The sequence below is a fragment of the Neodiprion fabricii genome, chromosome 3 (genome assembly GCF_021155785.1).
Source record: "Neodiprion fabricii isolate iyNeoFabr1 chromosome 3, iyNeoFabr1.1, whole genome shotgun sequence".
NCBI classification, from domain to species: Eukaryota; Metazoa; Arthropoda; class Insecta; order Hymenoptera; family Diprionidae; genus Neodiprion; species Neodiprion fabricii.
In genome coordinates, this window is record NC_060241.1 from 32,365,378 (window position 1) to 32,389,208 (window position 23,831).

At 45.6% G+C, this 23,831-nt stretch overlaps 1 protein-coding gene across 1 annotated transcript in view; it reads left to right on the plus strand.

Annotated features, from left to right (window-relative positions):
- The window catches only part of LOC124177429 (potassium channel subfamily K member 16), a 99,433-nt gene that overhangs the window by 45,445 nt on the left and 30,157 nt on the right, over nucleotides 1–23,831 (plus strand). The window contains exons 4-8 of the mRNA XM_046559766.1: nucleotides 10,132–10,288; nucleotides 10,425–10,503; nucleotides 11,441–11,592; nucleotides 13,281–13,468; nucleotides 15,601–15,760. Of these exons, the coding sequence (XP_046415722.1) occupies nucleotides 10,132–10,288; nucleotides 10,425–10,503; nucleotides 11,441–11,592; nucleotides 13,281–13,468; nucleotides 15,601–15,707 (683 nt within the window). The 3' untranslated portion in view covers nucleotides 15,708–15,760. The remainder of the gene's footprint in view (nucleotides 1–10,131; nucleotides 10,289–10,424; nucleotides 10,504–11,440; nucleotides 11,593–13,280; nucleotides 13,469–15,600; nucleotides 15,761–23,831) is intronic.

Genomic DNA, 23,831 nt, shown 5'->3' on the forward strand with positions numbered 1-23,831 from the left:
CGTCAGCCGGATATTTCCGCGCGGATTAATTACTGCTGAGTTGGAATTCCTCGGCAGCGGCAGCAGCAGCGTAAGCGGCTGCGATTCTTGTTATACTTTTCGTGAAAATTCCGCACTCCGTGCTAATTTCTCGTCCGCAATCACCGCCGTGTTTTGCTCTTAAACATTTCGCTCGAAGGAGGTCTTAATTTTCGGTCGAACACTTTATGCAACGTCGAAGAAGGCGACCCCCTGGGGAGGAGGAGAGTCGATCCGAATCGGGGAACATTGGGGAGCTTCTCGATATAGCAGGGATATATTCTACGACTTGGCCTACGCCCATGGAAGTTTCTCCGGGAGGCCCCGGAAAGCGATCTATAGGATTACCGGGCCGATCCCGCAGGACTTCGTTCCTGGAGATATATGATAACTACGGGGACAGGTCGTATGCATAAATCCCACCCGTTTCAATAATACGGCATGGATTCTGCAGGTCCGGCTGGCATGGCCACCTGTACGTTTTCCTCGAAGAAATCAAACCTCTTTCGACGCTGGATTCTGAACCGGGGTTAGACGGCCATTGATTGACCGTTGCACCGTCGCCCGGAATAAGCTGGCGAAACTCGGAGAGAAGGAGTATAATACGATTTACCCGGAAAAGAAAGGAAACGGTGTCGACACTCTTTGAATTTAATTAAAATCGGTATCAAGGGGGGATTCTAGTGTGAGTATTCGTTTCTTTACCTCTGTTTCTAGGATTTCTTCATCAAAATTTGTAAGGAATTTTGAGATTTGCCTTTTTATGGTAAGTAATATAGAATTTTAACTATCTTTCGACAAATTTGTGAAAAATAAACGAGTTATACGTTATCCCCTGAAGCTCTTCTTCCGTCACACGTGCCGATGGATCTCATTTTTTCGTGGTCCAGTTTTGCGTGAAAGAAAAAAAACTAAATATGTTCTTATCCAGTGATAACGTAAGGAATTATATTTAAAAAAAAAAAAAAAAATTATTGCGTTCTGTACAGTTCCCGACATTTTTGGCTCAAAAAAGTTGATCGTTAAATAACTTATTAAAAACAATTAGGCAATCATTTCGCAAAAATTCTATGCCACGTTTTGAATAAATTATAAAAGATATGTGTAAAAAATTTGAAGTTAGTCGCCAGCCCCCCATCTTGACAAAATTGAACATTTCGAGAACTGTAAATTAGTAAATCGGTGATAAAAATTTTTAAACCAAAATGAGACGTTGGTAAGTGTTTCAAAATTGAGATATTTCACGTTTTCATTGCTAGGGGCCTCTCTTTCCCCGCCCCGTACTCGGAAAATGATTAAAAAATCACGCATCCTCGTTTCGCGAATTTGGAAGATAAAACCATCAGCTCGGCGCAAAAATTCGGATTAGCATCGATTGATTTTACATAACGCCATAGGTTTTACGGCACGTCGGAGATTCAAGGAGTTGTATTTCACGTGGGATTGCACTCGGTGATAACTTACCGTCACGTTGAAATGAAAATTAAACTTGCAAGTGCGAAATCAATTGCATCATTAACCACTTTCTTTTTCCTTCTCTCATTATCCTCGCTGAGCACGCAGACTCATACATACATACATAAATTTACCATCAAGCATTGCTCGGCGGTATTTATTTACCGAGTTGAAATATCACGAACGAGGATGGAAAGGTTGTTCGTTCCTAAAATCCGCTTTATTTATACCATTCTTGCAGTAAATCCTCGCCCGGTGAATAATAACAGCATAAATGTAGACACTGGAATTAAATCGTTTGTGAAAAACGAGGATTCGCTGTACGAGGAGTGCAGATTTTGATTAAAAAATCGCGAGACCATCCTCCCGCAGCTCTTGGCAATAACTTTAACCTCTTCGGAGAGGCGAGGCTCTCGGTAATATGAGCTCACTTGCAGTTAGCGAACATTATATGCGATTAAATCGAGTGTCAAGTGTGACGTAAGAAGGGGGGTTATGATCGCTCGACGTGGGGTGAGGGGAAGTTTATGTCTTGCGAGGCGATACGTGATCGCTGCAACATGAATTTTCTTACTTTCCACTTTATCGGATATTATTTGAAATTTAATTAAAGTTATACGACTCTCCGATATCCCGTCGTCATCGTCGCATGGCCGAGCTCGTCCTTCTAACGCGTCAGATCAGCCAGGCCGAGGTGTACACTGTTATACGGACAGCCATAAAGTATTAACCCTCTCCGACAAAGTAGTTTACCAACGACTCACGCGGCTCGGACCATATCCGTTTGCTAATAAACGTTTCATTCCTACGACGCGTAAAAATCTTACCACCATGCGCTTATCTTTTCGGCCGATTGCTCGCGAGCTAAGAGAGCATTGAACAGGCCGTCAACCGTCTTCCCCATCGCTCGAACAACCCCATGATTATAAGGGGGCTCGTACGTACCATCGGACGCACAGTGTAAAATGAGCCGTTTGTTTCCTCCGTCAAGCTTTGCAGCCGTTACACCGACCGTGAGCATCGCTTCCCATTGAAAACGGTGTTTATAAGCTGAAGACTCGTCGGTTAGACTGCGTCTTAGAAAACAAAGCTGCAACGGGGCTTCAGGCGCGTCTTTGCTTGTAAACGACGTCTGCCAATTTCACCCAATCAGTACAGATTTCGATTATTATTCAACGTTTGTTAACGGCAGGACTCATTTTTCAGAATAAACCAGTTTTGTTCGCAAGCTAATCGAATTTTCTGTACTTTACATCCATAACAAAGACGCTGGAATAGTTGCCGAGAAAAGATGTCGAATACTGAATACATGAAAATGTTTTTCTACTCGTAAAAGTTGTATCAACAATTGATCAAGGGATTTTTCAGCTGAACAATCAAGGCCATCATATTCAAGTGGAGTAATCTGTCTTTGAAATGAAAAGCACCTTGCTGACGCAGATATTGCTGGGGGTGGATACGAGATCTTTTTTTTTCCGCTCGAACCGTTGGAACCAATTTTTTTTACCTCCGCCAGAGGGTTGAAATCGATCGACTTGGGGTGCAAGCAATTATCAAACGGGGTGTATCTGAGTGATAATCGAAACGAGATAAAAATTGAGACGCAGCATGGGAAAGGAGGGGAAGCGATCTGCCGGGCCGTCCAATCAGCCCGGGATTATTACTCGTTTACGTATTCCCACCAGGAAGTAACATTATTGAATAAGTTTCGCGCAGTGGTGCTCGGGGATGGTAGCGCTTTACTCGATCGCCTGCTGCTCTCAAGTACTCGAATAAAGCGCGCGGAACTGAAGGAGGGCGCCGAACGATCACCGAGTGGAAAATATCGCCACCCTGAGCCCGGGGGTCGTGTATTCCTGCCCCGGGGCAATCTCGATCAAGGTGAAGTTAGGCGGGTGTGTATACGCTCACCCAATAATACCCACCGACGCGATGCATAACACCAGTCAATATTCCATTTGCCGTCTACCAAGGCGATATTTACATCCTCGCAAATAATATCCTGCAGACTCCGGCTGGGCGAAGCACTCTTCGATTTATTAGATTCGATTGCTGCCCGACTCGTTGCGCGCCGTTTTTCATTCCGCGCACTTTTCGCAACGCGTATCGACTTGCTTTTGTATCGCTGCACTCGCCGCGACAAATCGGAATCGCGGTTCGACGAGAACCCCTGATCAACCCTCAAAATCGCGAAGAATCAAAATCCCGGCAAGCAGCTGCTGCGCGTTTCTGTCGCGTTATACCGGCAAACGTAAAGGAATCCTAACGACGGTCAGATCGGACGAATTTTTCAAATATTTCGTCATTTATGAGATGCGAAAAAATGTCAGGGTTGTAACGCGTGACGTACCGTCGCGTCGCCTCCGGCGAAAGCTTCGAGCTTTCGAGGACCGACCGTGTCGCCCCGTTATTGTAAAAGGTTCACCACCTACGCTGCCCTTACATGTCACAAGGCATTTTAGTTTTTCATTCCTCGCTTTTCTCCTGTCTTGACTCCTCTCCTCCTCCTCATCTCTTTTACCGCGAATACAATCCTTATAAAACTCCCGAGCAGTCATGCTCCAGGATTTTTTCATTATTCTTTTCTTCTCTTGCACTGTTTTTTTTTTTCTCTCGGTTTAACCAGATACGAGTTAGCGATCCCGATTATCTTGCGTCTCGTGCGCTTCAGAACCAATTTCGCATTCTACCCTCCCCTTGCTGTGCTCGTAAACTTTTAAAACGATAAAATGCGACTAAAAATCAAACCTGCAATCTTGTTCGAAGCCCTCTACTGTATTCTCCGAAGATATCGGGGGGCTCGATCAACGGCTCGGGGCGTGAAACCGGGCCAATTACCAGTTATTCAAAAGTGTATTACACCCGGAGGGAGGCGGTCAATTTCTCGATACTCGTATCCATAATTGGAATGTAATTGATAATAATTTGCAGTTACCCGAAGAAATGGCAATACTGCGATATAATTCATCTCAGAATCGACGCTACAGCTATCGCCGGTTCGATTCTATCGGGTGTTATTGGAAAGAGTGGGAAATGATTGAATTATGTACTGTTAATTGGCACTCAGGGCTCCCCGGCATCTTCTTCAATATCTCGTTTGGGGCCGTCGGGCCGTCTTGGAAGGAGGACAAGCGGCGCATAAAATAGTAAAAATTGAGCTGGCATCGGCAAAGTGGCACTCATCACAGGGCGATTGAATTCTTCCTCGCCCCTCCGGCGTAATTCATTTTTCCAACGTCGCGAGAACTCTTCTCATACATTTGAGTTGATAAAATTTCGTCACGTATTCGAAGCTTTGTCGGCGCTTGGGGTCCATCCCGAGTTCCATCAGCCCCGGCGTGGCGGCGGCTTCGTGTCGAGGAATTCGCGAACGGTCTTCCCTCGGAACAACCCGGACGTAACAGAGACACGCAGCACCAGGTAGCACGAGGACAGTAGAGGGCTGTGCATTTTAATGAAGCTCGTAATGAGAGCATGGCTAGACGCGTGCTCGCCGGCTCGTTGGTTGGCTGGTTCGCTGCAGTTTGCTCCTCTACTTCCTCGCTCGAGTTCAAGTCCCGCATTGCAAGTGCCCGGCTTGAGTTATCCGTAAAACTGCCGGATCCCTTGACACTCCCGGCACCAGGGACTCGGTTACGTATGACAATGGGATTAGGGGAATTGAGGCGGGGAGGAGTTCCGCGGAAGCACTCGGGGATTTCCCCGATCGAAGAATAATACAGTACCCGATGTAGAAAGTAGCACGTCGCTCGCCTTTCCTTCCTCTCGGAAAATCGGATCGACGTGGTAGATGCACCGTTGACCCTCACCTTGACAAAGCACCGCGTTCCTCGATTCGACTCTTTACGTTTTCGACTGTCCAATTCACGACTAAAATCCGACGTTGAATTAGTTTTGAGAAAGAACACGACGGAAGTTTGAATACTCGAATACTTGGCACTACACTTCATTGGTTAAGGATGCGACCGTGTCTCGAAGCACTTCTGTTTAAGGCCGGTTGCGGTCACGACCTTCGATTACACTTGGCGAATATCGCCACAACCGTTTCATCGCGTACACCAAGGTGACCAAGCCCCTAACGCCAGACGGAAAGCAAGGAGCCACCAATTCCAATCCTGACATTGTTTGCCTAGCACGCAGAAATTCCATTTCACCTCGCTCTTTCCTCCTTTGCATATTTTGTGAACGTGCAAGACCGGGATAGACACCGAGCTCAACGAGACGGGGGTTGGAAGGTGGGCACGCCTGCGTAAGGGGATGAAAGAATGATAGGGTTACTTACGTATGCCATCGAGCCCGCGAGCCATCTTTCCTGCTCTGCCCTATTCCGTGGAAAGCACACTAGGCGAGTACCGGAGAGGGATGAAGTCAACCTACCCACCTGTCCCCCCGAAGAAGAGCCGAGGCACGGGGTTATTACCGTCACTCGGGGCGGGTGTTAGACCGACTCTCGCGCAGCTCTCGTCAGCTTATCTCGCGAACCGCGTACGTGATCAACGAATCATTTATGTCTCAGGATGTCTCGAGAAGGATCGAATTCTGCAGCTTGTAGGACGACGTCGATTGGCGTAAAAAGTACACCGCGGGATTCAATTTCCCGGCAAATTCGGCTCCGGTAGAAATGATTTTTTACCATTGCGTCACGCTCGGAGGGATGTGCTCGCTCCTACTCCTTCGCTCCTTGACGTCCCGTCGAGATCTCAAAGTTTATCCGAACAAACAGCGTCGCGTCGGACAGACAATTCGGATATCAACCTCCGCGCGATTCTTGATAGATCCTTTTTCCCGCAGAGGTGAAATCGCGCCTTTCGTATCGCTCACCTGTATTACGCTACGCGATATCACGTGCGGAATCCAAGAGCTGGTAGAGAGCGCGGATAGTGATATCTCGACGAGTGTCAGGGGCTGCAACAACGTCGCGTGACGGATAATGCGAGCATTATTTCTCGTGAATATGAATACCCGTCGTCGCAAGCGTTGTCGACGCCGCTCGTTGCCCTATTTTCAACGCCATGTTCAAGACGCGATGCGGAAGAAGCGTCCTCGCCTGCTTCTTCGCGCCGCGTGCGAAGAAAAGCAATCTTCCCCTGGTAAGGAAAAATTTCGCTCTGAGAAGCGTTTGCGAAAATGGCCAGCCCTCTGACGCCTCGTGTCGCCTCTCTACTCCAGCCACCTTCGTACCCTTCCTATCTCATTTCCCTATCCAACTCTAAATAAACGGTGCTGCTCGCGTTGTCTTCACGGGGTGCGTATTTGCCCATGGAAAACACGAGGTATCACCTGCGGGTGGATCGACGCCCGGCAAAATCGCGAGGGAGGTGAAAACGTCTGGGCCTCGTACCACTTTTCTACGATTCGACTTGTTTTCCACGACCAGGAACCAGTCCGCTTGATTATCATTATGCTGTAAGCGCTGCCCGATGTCGCAGTCACAGTTACTCCTTATCCATCGTTTGTAGTACGGTTTTACCCAATTGTAAATTATCCGTCTCCTCTGAACCGACCAATGATCTCAGCTGTGCTCGACGTTGTATCGATAATAACATGTGGTATCGACGATGTAAATTAAGCCCGTCCGTTACCCGCTGTGATGTCACCTCCAGGACCCGGCTATGGAGAGAGAGAGAGAGAGAGAGAGAGAGAGGAGAAGGAGGAGGAGTAGGAGTGGGAACGCGAGGGAGAGACGGATTGCCATATTGTGAGGCCAAAATTTGGAAAGAGAATAGGATGGGGCGACATATTTTCAAATTTATTAACGGTGCAGTATGTATGTATATAGAGCGCCACCTTGAATGGGGGCATTTTTCAATGACTCCGTTTATACCTTCGAGAGAGAATTTTTTAATAACGCAGTTTTATTACACCACCGTCGTGCGCAGTTTGGTAGATGCGCACAGCGAGGAAATTATTTAACACGACGTATGTAATATTTTTCTCGCTAGGTATATACACTGATTAAAAGGACGATTACGCGAAGCGTGGAATGAGATTCTGCTGCGAGTGACAGCGCTCTTTAATCAGAATAAGAGGCTCGCATCAGCTATACATATAATTCCAGCCTCACAAAAATCCACGATTAAATTGACTTGCCGATCATCGGGGGTCGGAGGATTCCCGTAAATCAAAAGGAAACCAGCAGGCGCTGCGCTTGGAAAAACACGTCCCGTAGAAATAATCGCGACTCATTTCCTCTAGATTTGTGAATTATTCATCGCTGTTTGAACATGGGCATCGACAGGGCGTGTTGACATTTACAATGCGTCTGATTTATCCGTGGCTTATACGAAAGGATTTCGAATGCTCGTCTGCTTTTACCAAACATTCATTTGCCGTGCAGGTGCTACTTGAATTTTATATGCGAGCTTAATCATCCCCGAAGTAAAAAAAAAAAAATAATATAAAAAAGTAACCGTAAGCAGTAACGAGTAACCCGTCGCCAGTAAGCCGTAAGCAGTAAGCAGTATGCTTCGCTCACCATTTCGCTCTCGGGCTATTAGCGGAACGCATTGATTCATCGGCAAATGCTCGAAGCCTTTGAAAACCGGCTCCCCGTTTTGACGGTGTATAAAAAATCGTCTTGGAAAACTAGGCAGCACGTGTGCCTGAAAATACACGCGCAGGTGTCACGGTGGTGCTCAACCGGTAAAACTTGTCGTTCGGTTGACAGCCGAGCTTATTGCAGTCTCCCCAAAAATCGAACGATTTTTCTCACGGGTGTATCAAGGGTAAAGTATCGTCGAACTTGTTAAATGGAAGCTGCTAGTTAAACAGCAACGAATTAAGGACGACGATATAATCTAACTTGGAAATGGTCCGTAACATTTGTTTCGAGACAAATTACGAGTTTAAAGATAAGGAAAAACCCGGTTTCGCGAATTCGTACTAATGGAAGCATTTGATGACTCATTTGTCACATACCGGGTGCTCCCAGATGAACGGCATTGTTTAATTTCGCTGCCGATGTTGAGCAACACAAAACTCGGAATTATCGGTACTCGGTGCCCCGAATAGCATTGCGTATAGCCAAAATGGCCGGATTTCTATGGATTGATACACTCGGGCGCGATGAATGGCCATACTTGACGTGACGTTATTCGAAATCTCGATCAGTAGGCTCGAAATAATTAACCAGAAGTTGTCCCAAGCCTTCGATTGTGGGAAATCGCGTTGAAAGGCGGATCGGTGGAAGAAGGGCAATGAATGCACGGAGGGAGGGATACGTTAGGTCACAGTAGTCGATGGTGTTACTTTTCATCCAGATTGGACCTTCGGCGTAGCGTCCCCTTGGGACGCGCCCAAACCCTTCTTGTACCCTTCGCCGCGAAATCAGGGGCCTCCCACTTTTGCGAAACCGTTGTCCATTGTTGGCGTGCTCCGTTTCCCTTTTCGCCTTTCCCTCTGCGCCGTCCCGAGATATACCTGGATATATTAGCGGAGAACACGTCCTTATCTGCTAAGTGACACCAGTTAGCAAATTGAATTAACCTGGGCTCTGGAATTGGACCAAGTCTCTGGGTTCTGGGTCACAGGAGGATAAGCCGGATGATACGACGTTGGTCTTGCTGCCTTCATTTACCCGCGATTACTCTGTACTAATCGTAATACAAGACTCGATAATTTCAAAATTGTACTTGTTTCACGACGAAAGAAAAAAAAGAATTGGAACATCAATACGTACCACTCGCATCGAGAGTAAACACCCGGTATGCACACGAGGATGGGTATACCGTTAGGGTCATCGCGATGGGATAAGAACCCAGCAGAGATCTTATCTCGAGGGTATCTGAAGGGCAAAGAATCGAACATCATAAGCCGGACCGTTGCCGTTCGAAAACTTTCGTAATCCATGTCCCATCATCCTTTCCGTAAGACGTTAGAGCTCGGACCTTATATAGTGAATGCCGGGAGACGAATGAATGTGTCCGAAATTGGAGCAAGCTAAAGTCCCTCGAAAAATTCATGGTTCGCAAAATTGTTGGAGCTCGCAACCAAAATCTAAACTTGGTTGTAGTCCGAAGGTTTGCCGGGGAACCACTTCGAGCATGGGTGTGGTAATTTATAATCGAATCATTTCGCCGCGAGCATGTGTTTTTTTCTCCTTCACCCTCCTCGCCCCCTGTTCGATCGGGGCTCGCCGATATTTCTTGCGGGATTCATCGCATTGGTTTTGCACCTTTCCTCTCCATACTCCATCCCAACTCCCCGTGGCGTTCCTGCACGAACTCGCCACCCTATTTTTTCAACCCCTCCCCGGTCACCGCGCCACTTTATTTCATTCTTCTCTCAACGAAGGAGGGTTTCAGCAGTTTTTCACGTATCGGCTTCTGTTTGGCGACAATCAAACGCCGTGTCGCAGGAGAAGCTGTACTCGATGCTCATTTCGACGACAATGTTTGGCAGGTTCCGAAATTTCGCAGAGTACTGTTTAATGGTCGGAATTCAGAGTGCGGGTTTGGTTCGTTCGTTAGTTTGGAGACAGTGTTTGAGATTCCGCCTGCAGGATTGCGACAATTACTTTCTCCACTCAAGACAAGAGTTCAATATTTGACGACGTGGTATCTGGCAATGAGCTCGAAGTATACCGTCTCAAGTTCCTTCAATTGTATGGTTCAAACTAAGCTCGTAACTCGCACTTACATCATCCCCGTATGGTTTCAGGTTACGGAAACATTTCGCCAAGAACCGCATGGGGCAAAGTAGCAACAATCATTTACGCCATTGCTGGAATGCCGCTGTTCCTTCTCTACCTCAGCAACATCGGCGACATCCTGGCGAGGAGTTTCAAGTGGACTTATGCACGCTGCTGTCTCTGCAGGTAGAGTATAACGAACCCCTAATCCGAGTTATCATCCGCAGACGATCTATATTTCTGAGCTTGTTCGCATTTCGTTCAACTCCCATACGTGAGCTCAGCTTAAACTTTGCTTTACGGAATCATGTTCTTATCACAGGTGTCGAAGAAAGCCCCGCCGCTTCGAGCCGCCGCCTCCTAGAACGAACGTTGCCCCCGCCGGCAGAGACCAATGGCAGGTAGGTTATTGCGCGTCGGAGGTTCAAAGTTGTTCCGTAGCAGGGACAGCCATTGCCCCGATGGAATTTCATAAGACGTTTCCTTTGCTGCTAGATAAACGCGAGCGTTCAGGAAACGTGATTCCTTCTCAATGCGCCGAAAGCGGATTCTCCTGAGCTAACGGGGCAAACTTTTCACAGAGATATTAAACAAACGGGATTTATCACTGCGGAGACTCTGCGCTCCCATGACTCGAGAGTGTTCAAAACATGAGGAGAAATTTTGAGCATCGCAAGCTCGACTTGAGGAAATTTTTTCATCTCAAGATCAGGACTTGGGCGCTGGTCAGTTTTTCGTCAAGCTCATGGTTGTAGGTTAAAGATGCAGAGTAGTTTAACCAGATGGAAAATACGCAAGAACCAAGGATTGGCGTGTTCTATACCTTTTTTAGAATCCTTTTAAGTCACCTCTCAATCTGTAAGCCTCTGCGAGATTTTTGTTTCTTTTTTTGTTTTTTTTTTTTTTTCTGGCGTTCCCGAGTCAGCGGATTAGAGGATCACGCTGCTGCGCGGATTGATAATGAGGCGGATCGCGATTCAACGAATAGAGCAGATATTTGTTTTGGAATTGGCCGGGCTATATACATCGGCGCGGTCCCCAGGGGTCAAGTTTGACACCAAAGGATTGTTCTAGCGCTGATTGCATCAGGCAATCTATATAGCTGGCGGTACAAGTTCCGGCAGAGAATTCCCCCGACGTTTTGCAAGGTGGATTAGGTTAGTCGATAGATTGGTTGTTTACTTGGACGTGTATAATGGCCTCCTTGGAGGAACAGCTTCGATACAGTTGAAATTCATTCTCTCATACATGCCGAGGCCAGTCTTGTGAAAAAAGTTACAGCATTGAAATTGCCGCATCGATATTCACACCTGATTAATCTTACACCCAATTTTACAGATGGTTAAAATACACGGTGGGGAACTCGAAACATCCAGTATCGAGCAGGGAAGCTCAGGTGACGATGACGAGGGTGACGAGGAGAGTGAAGGTAGCTATGATCCGCAGAACGTGACAGTGCCGATCACCTTGTGTCTCACCATAATGGCTGGGTGAGTTCTGGGTGTATGAACATTCCCACTTGTCGTCGATCATTTTCACGCAATGCAGGATACGTTTGTACGTCATTGTTACACGTTGGTTTCGATAAAATTTCTCCATTACCAATTTTTTTCCCTATGACCGATCGATCTACATTCACATACCCAAGCGATATCAGGTGACGGGGTTTGAAATCCCGTTGAAAATAAAATCTGTCAAAGTGGTCATATCCATTTCAATTATCGCGATGAATTTGAAAGTCGTTACAGAATCCTTTGGGAAACGCTACGAATGGAGTTTGATTTTGTTCGTTGTGAAAGCGCCAATTCGTTCGTCACATCCGTCATTTAGCCGTTTTTACAACTTACGATTCTTTTTTTTTCCGTTTCACGACATCAGGAAACATCGATCGAACAGCACGCCGCGGATAGCCGGACATGTGTGTTTTGGTTTTAAGCGTATTTGACAATGGGTTTACCGTTACTTAGGTTTATAGGGTGTTAATAGAAACTTCCCGGGCGAATTTCCCAGGAGTCACGTCAGGCAACCGTCGAATTTATTTTCCGGGATCCTTTAGGCTCGGCCGTAAAAGAAAAGAGGCCGGGCTGCCCTCATCCATCTCTAAAACAGAAAGTTGTTCGTTATTAATGGACATTCATTGAAGCACGTCTTACATTTCTTGCTTCCGGACTTAAGAACAGGCGAAAAACCCAGAGAATTGCTCAAGTACGACGAGCCTTCCCATCAAGAGGATATTCGCTCGATCGATCGGCTAGGAATATCAAACAGTAAGCGAAGTCCTCGTGCCTGAGTCGCATCTTCCGTTTCACCCGCCAACTTTATTCAGGATCAGAATCCTGCAGCGCAGATCTTACGAATCAGGGCACAGCATGGAACCCACGATAAACCTCAATAGGAAATATTTTTCCTCGTATAATATCAGTTCCGATTCAGCTAGTGCAGCGCGATGCTCGAAGACATTTTGTAAGAATAGCGATATAACGAGGGGCGGGGGTGGGATTATTATCTGTAGGGTAATATCTGTAGTAATATTCATTAAAAATTATAAAATAGACTTAAAAAACAAGTATGGAAAATAGAAACTGCATTTTCTGGCTCCAAACATCATACCTTAAGTAGAAAACCAAATAAGGAATGAAAATGATTTAAATAAGAAATACGTGTTGACATATATGTATTAAATATTAATCCGGGTCTTAATTATCTGTATTTCTGTGGGGTGACTGACTCACGCGGTGTATGCTAAAGCGAAGAATATTATTAAATAATTTTCATCAAGACGGCATCTCAGTCTATAAAACGTCTTGTCGCGTTGCTTATACTTGAGGGTAAAAGTATACATACCTAAGGATAAGGATGCTTTATAAACTGGATCGAAAAACTCCCTCCTGTCCATGGCTCGTATAGTATACATGCCTACGATTATTCGGGATAGAGGAAGAATAAAATAGGGTCAGATTTTATGGAGTGTAAAGAAATCCGAGTCGCCGATCGGGGGTCGCTGGCATCGATGAAGATTACGTACTTTCATTAACACGTCTTCCTGACTCGACAATTGTTTTATTCGGGAAAACGTGACCGAGTGATTTCTAGCAGTAGGATATTATCCTTATCCGTATCCTCGGCCCCCACCCCCTTGCCCTTTTCTACCACCAAGTAACCTCAATTTTCTTTAAAGGTACGTGTGCGGCGGAGGTATGCTCTTCTCGATGTGGGAAGGCTGGGGCTTCTTGGAATCCTCCTACTTTTGCTTCATATCGCTGAGTACCATTGGCTTCGGAGATTACGTACCTAGTGATGAAATTTATTCGTCGAAGGGAATCAGCGAGTTCTCCTTTCTCTTCTGTTCCTTGTATCTGATGCTGGGTGAGTTGTTATTTTTATTTTATCCTTTCACGCCGTGATGTATTCGCACCGTAACTCCGCGAAATATTCTCTGACCCTGAAAGCAATCCAAATTCGATTACACGCAAGTCTTGGAAAAAGGCAGATCTGAGAATAGTCGGAAACGTATTTTTGGAATTTTATTTCCGAACGATCAACACCGCTGCTCGCGTAGCGGGTCACTGAATGAGAAAAATTTAATCAGAGGTAGAGCTGCTTTTCGGCAAAGAAGAAGAAGAAGAAGACGGAGAAGAAAAGTGTATCATTCCGGCGTTTGGGTACAGACAATTCTGTATACATTTCGAAAGACGTATTGATCGATGAAGTGTGAACAGTTGGCGTCGGTGAATTGGGAATAATCGTACGAAAGCTGAACGGTGATTTTTGGTTATAAACAAAACGATAACGAAGCCTTCTTAGTTCTCGGAGTCTTTGATCGTTGGTTTTGATCGAGAACGCTCGATCCAACACACACCGGGCGGCAACAGTTATGATGAAGGCTTGAACCGTGCGGAGGATCTGAAAAGCTCTACGCGCTACTGACATCTTGTTATTTCGATAACTATTTTCGTTCCCTCTTCCATAAGAGTGCTTTCTTCTCATGAAATACGGAATTGCGATGCGGTGATTCGAGGTGCTAACAAATTTCCGAGCGCAGGTAGACCCTGATTTCTTTCGCAATTTCTTTTTTCTTCATCAGCGTTAGTCCGACGCTTTGGGCTTTTTATCAGAATTTTCTCAAGCACTCCGCAGGCGAGGATGTAGCCAAGTATAAAGAACTCCGCCGGTGAACTCGACGGAAAATAAGATTTGTATTAAGTAGTTCAGCGCGGATTAAGGAAACTTTTCTTCACGTTGACAGCGAGAGTTTTGTGGCAAGTGTTTCCTTCCTCCCCTTCGCCTTCTTTCGATTTTCAATCAAATACCGCCCAGCTGCGGTTGCGAAAATGCACGCTATACGCGAACGTCTCGACGGATTTTGTCGCGAATGCAACCATCGGCAGACGGTGTGAACGCCGCGCAATTTATCCGCAAAGCATTTCTCGTGAGCTTTTTTGCTTGTGTGTGTTGTTCGTTGAAAGCTTATTTGCAAAAAAACATTCACGCTTAGATTGTGAAACAAGATTGAACGCGATCGAAGGCTCGCCCACGTCTAAAATTTTTTTTCGATTACACAAATCGTCGGTTAAATTTATACCCACAAAGGCACGTGAGTAGAAATTGATTCTCTTCAGACCCTCGCGAATAATTAATTAACGGATCTCAAAGGGAAACAAAGCGGGTGGAAAATGTTTCGGAAAAACGTATCGCCTGAGAGAGGCGGAAAAAGAATAGAAAAAAACTCGTTTGTTTCAAGACGGAGATGAAGACTAATAGCGGAAACGGGGTTGGCATTCCGACGAGTAAGCTCGGCCTGGTGCGGGATTGAAATTCATCGATTTTGAATTTCACCGGTGTTTTTCTTTCGCGCAAGCTCACCGCCGGCATCCCCAACTCTAGTCACTTAATAAATTTTCGATATATCTACTTCGAAACGCATTGCATGACTCACCACGCGCGAGTGTATCGCGTAGGGTATAATTTTTCTTTTCTTTCACTTCCCTCCAGCCGGTGTTCCGCTATTCCCAATGAATATTTCTCCAAGACCTCCTCCGCCCGTGGCGCATATACGCTTTGAATATCATCACAGATGTAAACCAATTCGCATTTCAATTATCCAGCCAATTTATTCCCCCGCACTGCAGTGCTTACTTACCTAGTTTTTCAAACCTCGAGCTTGGCCGTTATTTATCGTGGCTTAAGACCGACCGTTTGTAAACGAGGGGAACTATAAACACGTAACGCTACACTCTGCTATGATACATTCGCCGGTCGAAAACTACTTTTCATCGCCTGCTTCATGGTATATATACGTTTGGCAAAGAGAAGGAAAAAGTAAAAAAATAAAACGCACGGCGCCGAATCCCGAGAAGAATTGCCCCGTTCAATTTCGCCCGATTAATAACAATTAGCAAGAAGTGCGAGCACTGCTTATAGTTGTACCTGAATTTAGTCCCCCGTATCGATGTCTGCCGATCGAATTTCACCGTTTCTTTCCAATCTCTGTGCTCCAGGTATGGCCATGATAGCGATGTGCTTCAACCTGATGCAGGAGGAGGTGATAGCGAAGTGGCGGACCCTCATCCGCACCTTGAGACACATATTCAGGTGCGACAGGTGACAGACGCGGCGGGCATCAGCAGCTCTAAAATCGTCAACCCACACCCGAAGCACGTGAGTACATCCGAGTCACGTTCAATCTAACTTACAATTTCTCAACCCTCGACGGTGTCGTTCGTCGTGAACCCTTAATTACCCCGAAGGGGGTTTTATCTCCTCTGGCGCAGAGCTGTGCAGCCCTCGCCCCACACCCAAACTTCCCTCCTCAAACACGCACGCGTATGTATACATGTATATATATATGTATATATATTACACATATGCATATACGTATATATATATATATATATATATTTGTCTTACAATGACTTGTAAGGTAAACATTTGCGATAATAACCGTGTACGTAGATCATCTACGAGATGGAAGTTAATATACCAACGTATATATTTTCGTACATCGAAAACTTTTGGTATCGGTCCATAAACACGGCCGTGAGAGCAACAGCTGGTTGTAAAAAAATAATCTACTTCTTCTCCCCTCTTGTTTTCATTCTCCGCGCGATCTCGGCTGAAGGGAGAATATTATCTAGCGGGTCGATTCGCACATCTTTCACCAAAATTTGCAACAATCGATACGGACACAGTGTCGTATACGGTATGTTCTCGCGCAAACTTACCCCGCGTGTATACGCGTATATGTAGGGAGCAGAAAAACGTTCTGGGAAAGTTTGCCGATACCGTCGTGTGAAAATCGACGACATCGGATACAGTCGAGCGTAAAATTGACCCGTGCCAAGCGCACGGCGAACTTGGTGCGAACAGGAAAATAGTTCGGGTGACTGTACGGGGGGGACAGGGATGGAAAAGGGTGGGCATCTCCGCGTCGGTACTCGGACTCGGCAAGAACTGCGAGGCGAGGCGAAGCCGCGAGTCCTTGGGAACGGAAAGGCATTGATCCTTCGTTTTATCGGCGAATTTTGTCGATATTCTCCTCTATATACCGCATCGGGTGGAACGGCGTCACTTCCTCTTCCTTTTCCTCCTCCTCCTCCTCAAGCCCCGTTTTATTCCCGCCGGTTTCCTCCTCTCAACCAGCTTCTCCCACCTATTTTTTCCTCTCACTCTCCCGACTGTCTTTTCCTTCTGGAGTCTTCCGGATTCCGCTTGAATTCCACCAATCATGGCGTCGACGCCTGTTGCTAGAGGAAATAAAAGCCGTCGGTACTGGAAGGTCACCGTTTGGCTGTAACCAGTTGCGACAGTTTGACGGGAACCCCTTTAATCTAGAGGCCACCTCGAATTCGGTCACTTTCCAACTCGTCGCTCAGTAACTTTCCGACGAACCTCACTCCCTCGGCTGTACATCCTGCTGACTTCTGCCGTCGGTCGCTCGTCTATTATTATTAATATTGTACCCATCGTGAACGCGATACGATCACTTGGTGCCATAATTTTTCATCCAGCAGGTTCGACACCCGCTTAGTTCATCTCTCAAAGTTTCGAAGTAGAAATCATAGTGGTGAACGGAAACTTCGCGCACATTCTGTACAGTTCTGAACTACAGAAGTCGAAAATTCTAATTATCTATTGATACCGAGCGAGATTGATCAGTGGTGAAATTTAAGGCGGTAAAGTTGCATTGATTTTCGATAATAACATTGCCTTGTATTTTTTGTCAGTAGAGCAAGAAAGATTTCTATTTTTCTTTAGCGAAGAGCCTGCTACAATTAATCGGGAAAATATTCTTCTACCAATTATCCCGACGAGACGAGTATCTGCTTGACATTGGTAAAAGAGGTGAGACAATTTTGATGAAATTTTATAACTTGCCGCTGCAAACCTCTTAACGCGTCTTGGCGACGGGGTGAAAACTTTTCTGCAAAATTGTGAAACCTCTTCGGACACTCAACGGCTGAACGTTTTGCGAAGTACGTGGACAGGTCGGATTAATGTCCGTGCCCGTTCGAAAGGTCAGCCGTAGGCTTGGCCTAATCGTGTCCATTTTCTCTCTTCGTGTTTCGCTGCGCCATCATCCAAATCTCACTTACGCTATCCAAACGGCGGATTCGTTACGCAGACTTATTCTTGGTTTCAATCTTTCCAGATTGGTTCTTGGAATATCTTTGGAAATTTAACGCCCGAGTAAGACGCGGAAGGATTGATTTTCAATGGTCCGTTAATTTCAAATTTTTGATGAGTCATTTCAGTTTTTCTACGTAGGTATATTTCTCTGTGATCCGTCACGAATAAAGTTTCATGCAAGAAACCGCTTAGACAGGACACCTGTACGCAAATGAAACCGGCTCGTTCTTCTTTTTACTTTGTACCGCTGTCGAGTAATGTTACTTGAAACGCGAGCGGAGCGCCAAAAGTTGAAGAGTTAGAAATCGGATGGTGCTAAACTTCGAAGCACACTACCCAAAAGGGTTCTGCCGTATGCAAAATGAGTACGATATTCATGCAAATGTTGATCGCGCATGAATACATGTTAATTCAGCGTTTAAACGGAAGACACTTTCCCGCTTATATTCAACTTTGAATACTTAATACACAGTTTTCAACCTCATCTTTGACTTTGTTGCTAAAGTATATGCATTTTCACTAACCGCTTGAATCGCACGAGACGGCGTTGTGAGCGGAATAAATGAATATAATGTACATCCGGGACGGAAATCGCTACGTTAACAGATACATTCAGGGAAAAATAAAATTCAATACATACAAATTGCAGAAATCAGTTCACTGCCTCTTTTCCGCAAATCTCAAGCTGACTGAAATTGCTCTTACTTGAGTATAAACTGTAATTGGCAAGTTCGCACTCAAGCGAGCAAGAGGGTGTTCCAATTTGCCGAATGACAAAGTTCCGAGTGTCGTAGTACCGACCATGTTATTACCACATTATAACATACTTGCAAAGCTCGATGCAGTTAGTTGCGAAATCTCTCGTTGGCTCTTTGGCTCTTTCGTGGGTGATCGTGAATTTTTAACGTCGATTAAACAGCCCGATACCTTCGGGTAATAATCAAACCCAAAGCAGTTTGACCTTTGCCGCTGCGGTAGTTGACGTGATTCGCGTTGAGGATGGCCTGCCGCGTCCACTTAACGTACCCTTGAATTTTCAAGTAGTCCTGGCTGGTATAATTTCCTCTCGCGATACACGGCGAAAGGTTGAAACCGTTTTCAACCGAAACGTTTAAAAAGCCCTGGTAGCCGGACCCGATTGCGCGGCTTTTCTGAAACCTTAATGAAATCAAGGAGGTGAAAGCTGTCACCGACCTAAGCAACGGAAGGACGATCTCCCGGATGTCGCGTTGGACGTAACGACGATGGAAGTAACAGAAGGTGCAGGAACTCGATGGAGGGTTCGGAGAGTCGGTGTTGGAGGTGGTGCCGTTGGTTGCGGCGGTCGGAATACTTTAAAGTTGTTTTCGAGTTGGTTTCTTGTTGCTTCCTGCGAGGCAGGGAACCGCTGCAGGACTGCCAACTACGCTACGTGCCCCCCGGATTCCCAGACACGGAAAAAGTATTTGCAATGCTCGGAACTTTCCCGGTTTTTGTTGCGTTCGAACGTTGATCGATAATCTCTAACAAGTTTCAGCGCTGGAACTTAGACCTTTGGGTACAAAAAACCTTTTAGTGCAGCGCTTTCCTCTGTGCATTGTTTATGCCCAGGATCTCTTTGTACCGCCTGCTAACGTGTCTTCGTATAACCGGTAAATCAATTCTCAAAGCTCAACTAATCCTCCCCTCTTCTTGATCAATTACGTTCCTTTGGTTCATCGCTTCCGATTTCTCCATCGCCACAGTCCTTTCCAAAAATTCGAACTGTTGACTGTACTCGTCGCGTAAATTGTTGTTGAGTGCGATGCTTGAACAAGTTATTGTACCTACGATGTACTACAATCGGTATGAGAATTGGAAAAGCAATTTACTCAGGCCGTGTCTGTCGATTCTACGACTAAATTTTCTAGATGTACACTCGAAATTGATGCGAAATATCACCTTCTTTACGTCAACAACGAGTGCACCGGAAAAGTTTGGAATGAAATTCGTATCAGAAGCATGAAAAGACCGGGATGCGCGAAGAAGGAAATGATCGTCAGTATCGGATGTCACGTCGACACTTTGCGATGATTAAATCTTAATTTTCATCGTCGAGTACCGATCGAAAAGCGAAGAATTCCGTCGGGAAAAAGCGGTGTGTCTGTACCTCTAGCTCATACCTCTCGGTACAGGTATTTCAAATCGAGTATACGTACTATACATTATACATGTCGCAAAGTAATCCGGAGATGGAAAGTTTTCAGTAAAAATAACTTCGATAAAGTTCTACGTGCATATCTGTGGACGTTAGTTGGCTGCCTCAGCTACCGGCAGACTTTTATGCAACGCAATTGACTTTGCGCTGCTAACTAATCGGATGCTGCACCACCCGAGATTGGTCACCCGATCTCATCGTCGACTGGAACCCGAGTTTCAAGACCCTGCAGCCTAGGTACAAACTCGACTGATAATAAACTCGTTGGAATCCAGATGTCGACATTCCTTGACTCGGAATTACCCGTGGAAGCGAGGCGAAGCGACAGGGAGAGGTTTCGCCACTGCTGAGCAGCTCGTCGAATGACACTTGGGATCCTTCCTCTGATCTTTCCTCGAAATGGTCTATAACTCCCTCCTTCTCGTGTGTCAAAGATCTGCGCGATTGACTTTGCGATATTTCCTCCCAGCGCAATTTAACACGGGGGAAATAGAATCCCCCTTCATCCCCCAGGCGAAAGAGCCAGGCTGAGCTGTTCTTCAAGAAACGCGGGGTCAGGGCCAGCCGCGGTTACCACGAGGAATGCAATAACGCTACTCTTCTCCAGGATTGCAGCCTGCGTCTCTAGTCTTGTGTATTCTAACCCACCGCGCTCTAGACGCCCTCAACATTTCCCGCAGAACATGTCATGTTAAACTTATGCCCTATCCTCCGAATGTGCATCCGGATACATACAGAGTGTTCGGTTTGAAAGAACCAGAAGAAGAATAATCAACGTCAGTATGAACGTAAGAGTAAGCACTTTAGATGAAAGGGATTCGTACCTTTTTCCATTTCTGTCCATTCCAAATTTCATCCTCACAGTCTCGGTTTCTTTGCCAAGGAACTCGATTTAAATTTTATTCTCCGATGCTTCTTTGAGCAATATACGTGATTATGTCAAATGAAAAATCCTCATCACTTGTGACGTTACGTTTACGATCTGATCGTTTTGTGTCACCGAGTCGTTCCTGCGATTTGACGGTATATCTCCCCCGAATAGCACACCGCGTATGCATACGTTGGCACACACGTGCAGCGGCGAACCCTTCCGCATAGATATGTCTTTGCGGAGAGCAAAGTGCGGTATGAATCATAGTTAATAATAAACCACGAATTGATACGCCGCCTTGCCTTTGCTTTGCCCCGAGTTGTCGGCGACTTGAAAATGCAGAGAACTGCAGCGTTTGAAGTCAACATACGATATTACATATTCGCAACATATTCGCAGCTTTGGATAGTAATTGGTACAAATCACGAATGACGTTGTGAAGTTCTGATGCATATTTTGACGTACCTGATTCGGTTCTCTTACTTCCTGGAGAAGTTTTTGACTAGTTAGAAAAATCCGTCGCATCGCGCGGTCGGCCTGCGGAGCTTAACTGGCGGTTTGAGAAGCTTGACGAATGGCGAATGCACTTATGCACCGCGAGTTATTATGTATGCGGGTGTTGGCCAGCATTAACTTTTAATACGAGCCTGCGGGAGCACCTGACCTGCCTGAATCGCATTTGATGGCCCCACGTCGTCTGCATTACTTCCGCAGACCGAGGCCATCTTCTGGCCCGATATTTGGCCGCCCCCTGACACACCCAGCGAGCACCAGCCTTATAAATCATCAGTATCGATTGCCCTCCTTGATCCATTTTTAACTCGGGTTAGCAGACGACACCTGCAAGCCAGGGTACGTCGGTCAATTTATACGGGATTAAATTCCAGGTATTTCGGTGTTCCGTCCAGACATCAATTACAGTCAACTAATTCGCTCTTCATTGAAGGAATACGGTGTCGTTTGACAGTGAACGACGACGAGCACCCGTTATATCGTAGATTTGCAGGGAAATATGAGAGTAATGGAACTGTTTTCATCGACAGTCGTTTCTAGATGTATTATTGTGCATTTGCGTCAAGACAAACGGACCATTGAGACGGATGCGTAGTGAAATCCTTTTAAAGCCAAGATTCACGTTGATGTCGGTATAAAACTTGTTTCATCGGATAAACAGCGACCACGTATAGCGGGTTGATTCTTTTAATATGCCGCCATGGTACGTAACCCATAAACCCAGTTTAACCGCCGAAAACACAGAGTTAGAGCATAAGTTGTGTATGCTCTACATGCACAACAGAGGCCGAACTGTAGGTATAATACTCTGTAAATTCCTCGGTGATAAATACAGTCCCTAACATCTTACAGGCACGTACATTCGGTGTTTTCGTGCACCGTTGAACAGACCTACGATTCAACTAATCTTGAGGAATACCCGAGAATACGTGGTTGTGCGGTTTCTCTTCTACATTCATGGCATCCACTGTTATCGATAACGCAATTAGCAGCGGTTAACTGAACAAAAAGTCTCCCGCGCAATTTGTATGCCTGCGCTTTGTTTCGTCCAAAATGATTGTTGTAAGAAAAAGAAATGCACGTACTACCGAGATATGGTCATGAAACTAGTGAAGAAGGCATGCGGCGTAAGGCGGAGAACCGAACGCGTATACAGGGTATAAGATGTAGGATGAAAATTGGTGCATGAAGTTTCGATAGAAGAGATAAAATTTCGCGGAGCGAGGATCGTAAAAGGAATCGTTCATTTGTTCACGCGAGCGAAAGAGACCAAGTTCTGTTTTTGTAAATTTTATTTCTCAAACTGAAAACTCGAACGACAGTGTTGAATATTTTATCGACCTTATCTTGTTACTATGTATACGGTTCTCGGTGTCGATGTCGAAATGAAAGAAAGTTAAAAAATTGACATTTCGGCCCTGAGGGGGCAAATATGTTTTATTATTAATAAAGACATCTTTGAGATAACACTCAAATATTCAATTAATGATAACGATGTCCCCGATTTTTCGTTTTTGTTTTTCTTCTTTGACATTCTTTCGTATTGAAAGTTTCACTTCGTGCACGAGGATCAAGAGCATTCAATTGCAAGTACTACTTCACTTCGATCATTAATTGAATATATTATTGTTATCTCAAAGATGTCTTTATTAATAATAAGACATATCGTAGTTTTCTGAGAAGGGCCACCCTCAGGACCGAAACGTCAATTTTTTGAGAACCTTACACGTATAAAACGACAATATACAAAACGAGGGTAATTCCTGAAGAATCGAGCTCGACGTTCCCTCGAGCCAGAGAGAGGGAGAGAGAGAAAGAGAGGATGCAGCCGCCAACAACGGAGCGACGTGATGTGGTGAACTTTGAAAGTCCACCCTTTTCGCCCCGGGTGCAGAATGGCGGCTCGCACGCTGCAGCAGTCGACTGAATAGTGCATGTTCCGGCTTTCGTGACGCACTTGAACCGCTGTCCTAAACAATCCCTCTCTCTCTCTCTCTCTCTCTTTCTCTCTTTCTCTCCCCACAGCATCCCGCAGATGTCGCGCACTGGTCTTTCAAGTCGGGCCGAAGGGCCGTCCCTTGGGGGTTGAAAAACAATGAAGGGTTGGAGTGCGTCGTGAATAACTGATGGCGGTGCCGCCTGTCCGGCCCTTCGACTCGCTTTGGCTTCAATCCTCGTAATTACTATCGGTGTAAACTTCACCTTGTCAAGATTATCGGCATTATCCTTCTCCTGGATAACTTCCGCCAATCATGCTCATCCTGATCTGCATGGTAGCAAATTTTGGACTGCCCGGTTCTTGCTTCTGCCGCAAGAAACTTCATTGTTTGAAACATTCAACGGGCTGTCCACACGAACTGCTCAATTATTAATCGCTATTTCCACTGTTATTAATTCTCGGTTTGTTTACATGGTTTTTAGAGTACCCGCGCATAGGAAGAAATCAAGTTTTATACGATCGAAACGGTGATATACGTTGGTGTATAAAAGCAAAGATCCTGTGAAAGGGAAATAAAATTGTGGCTCCTAAAAGTTGGTTAAAA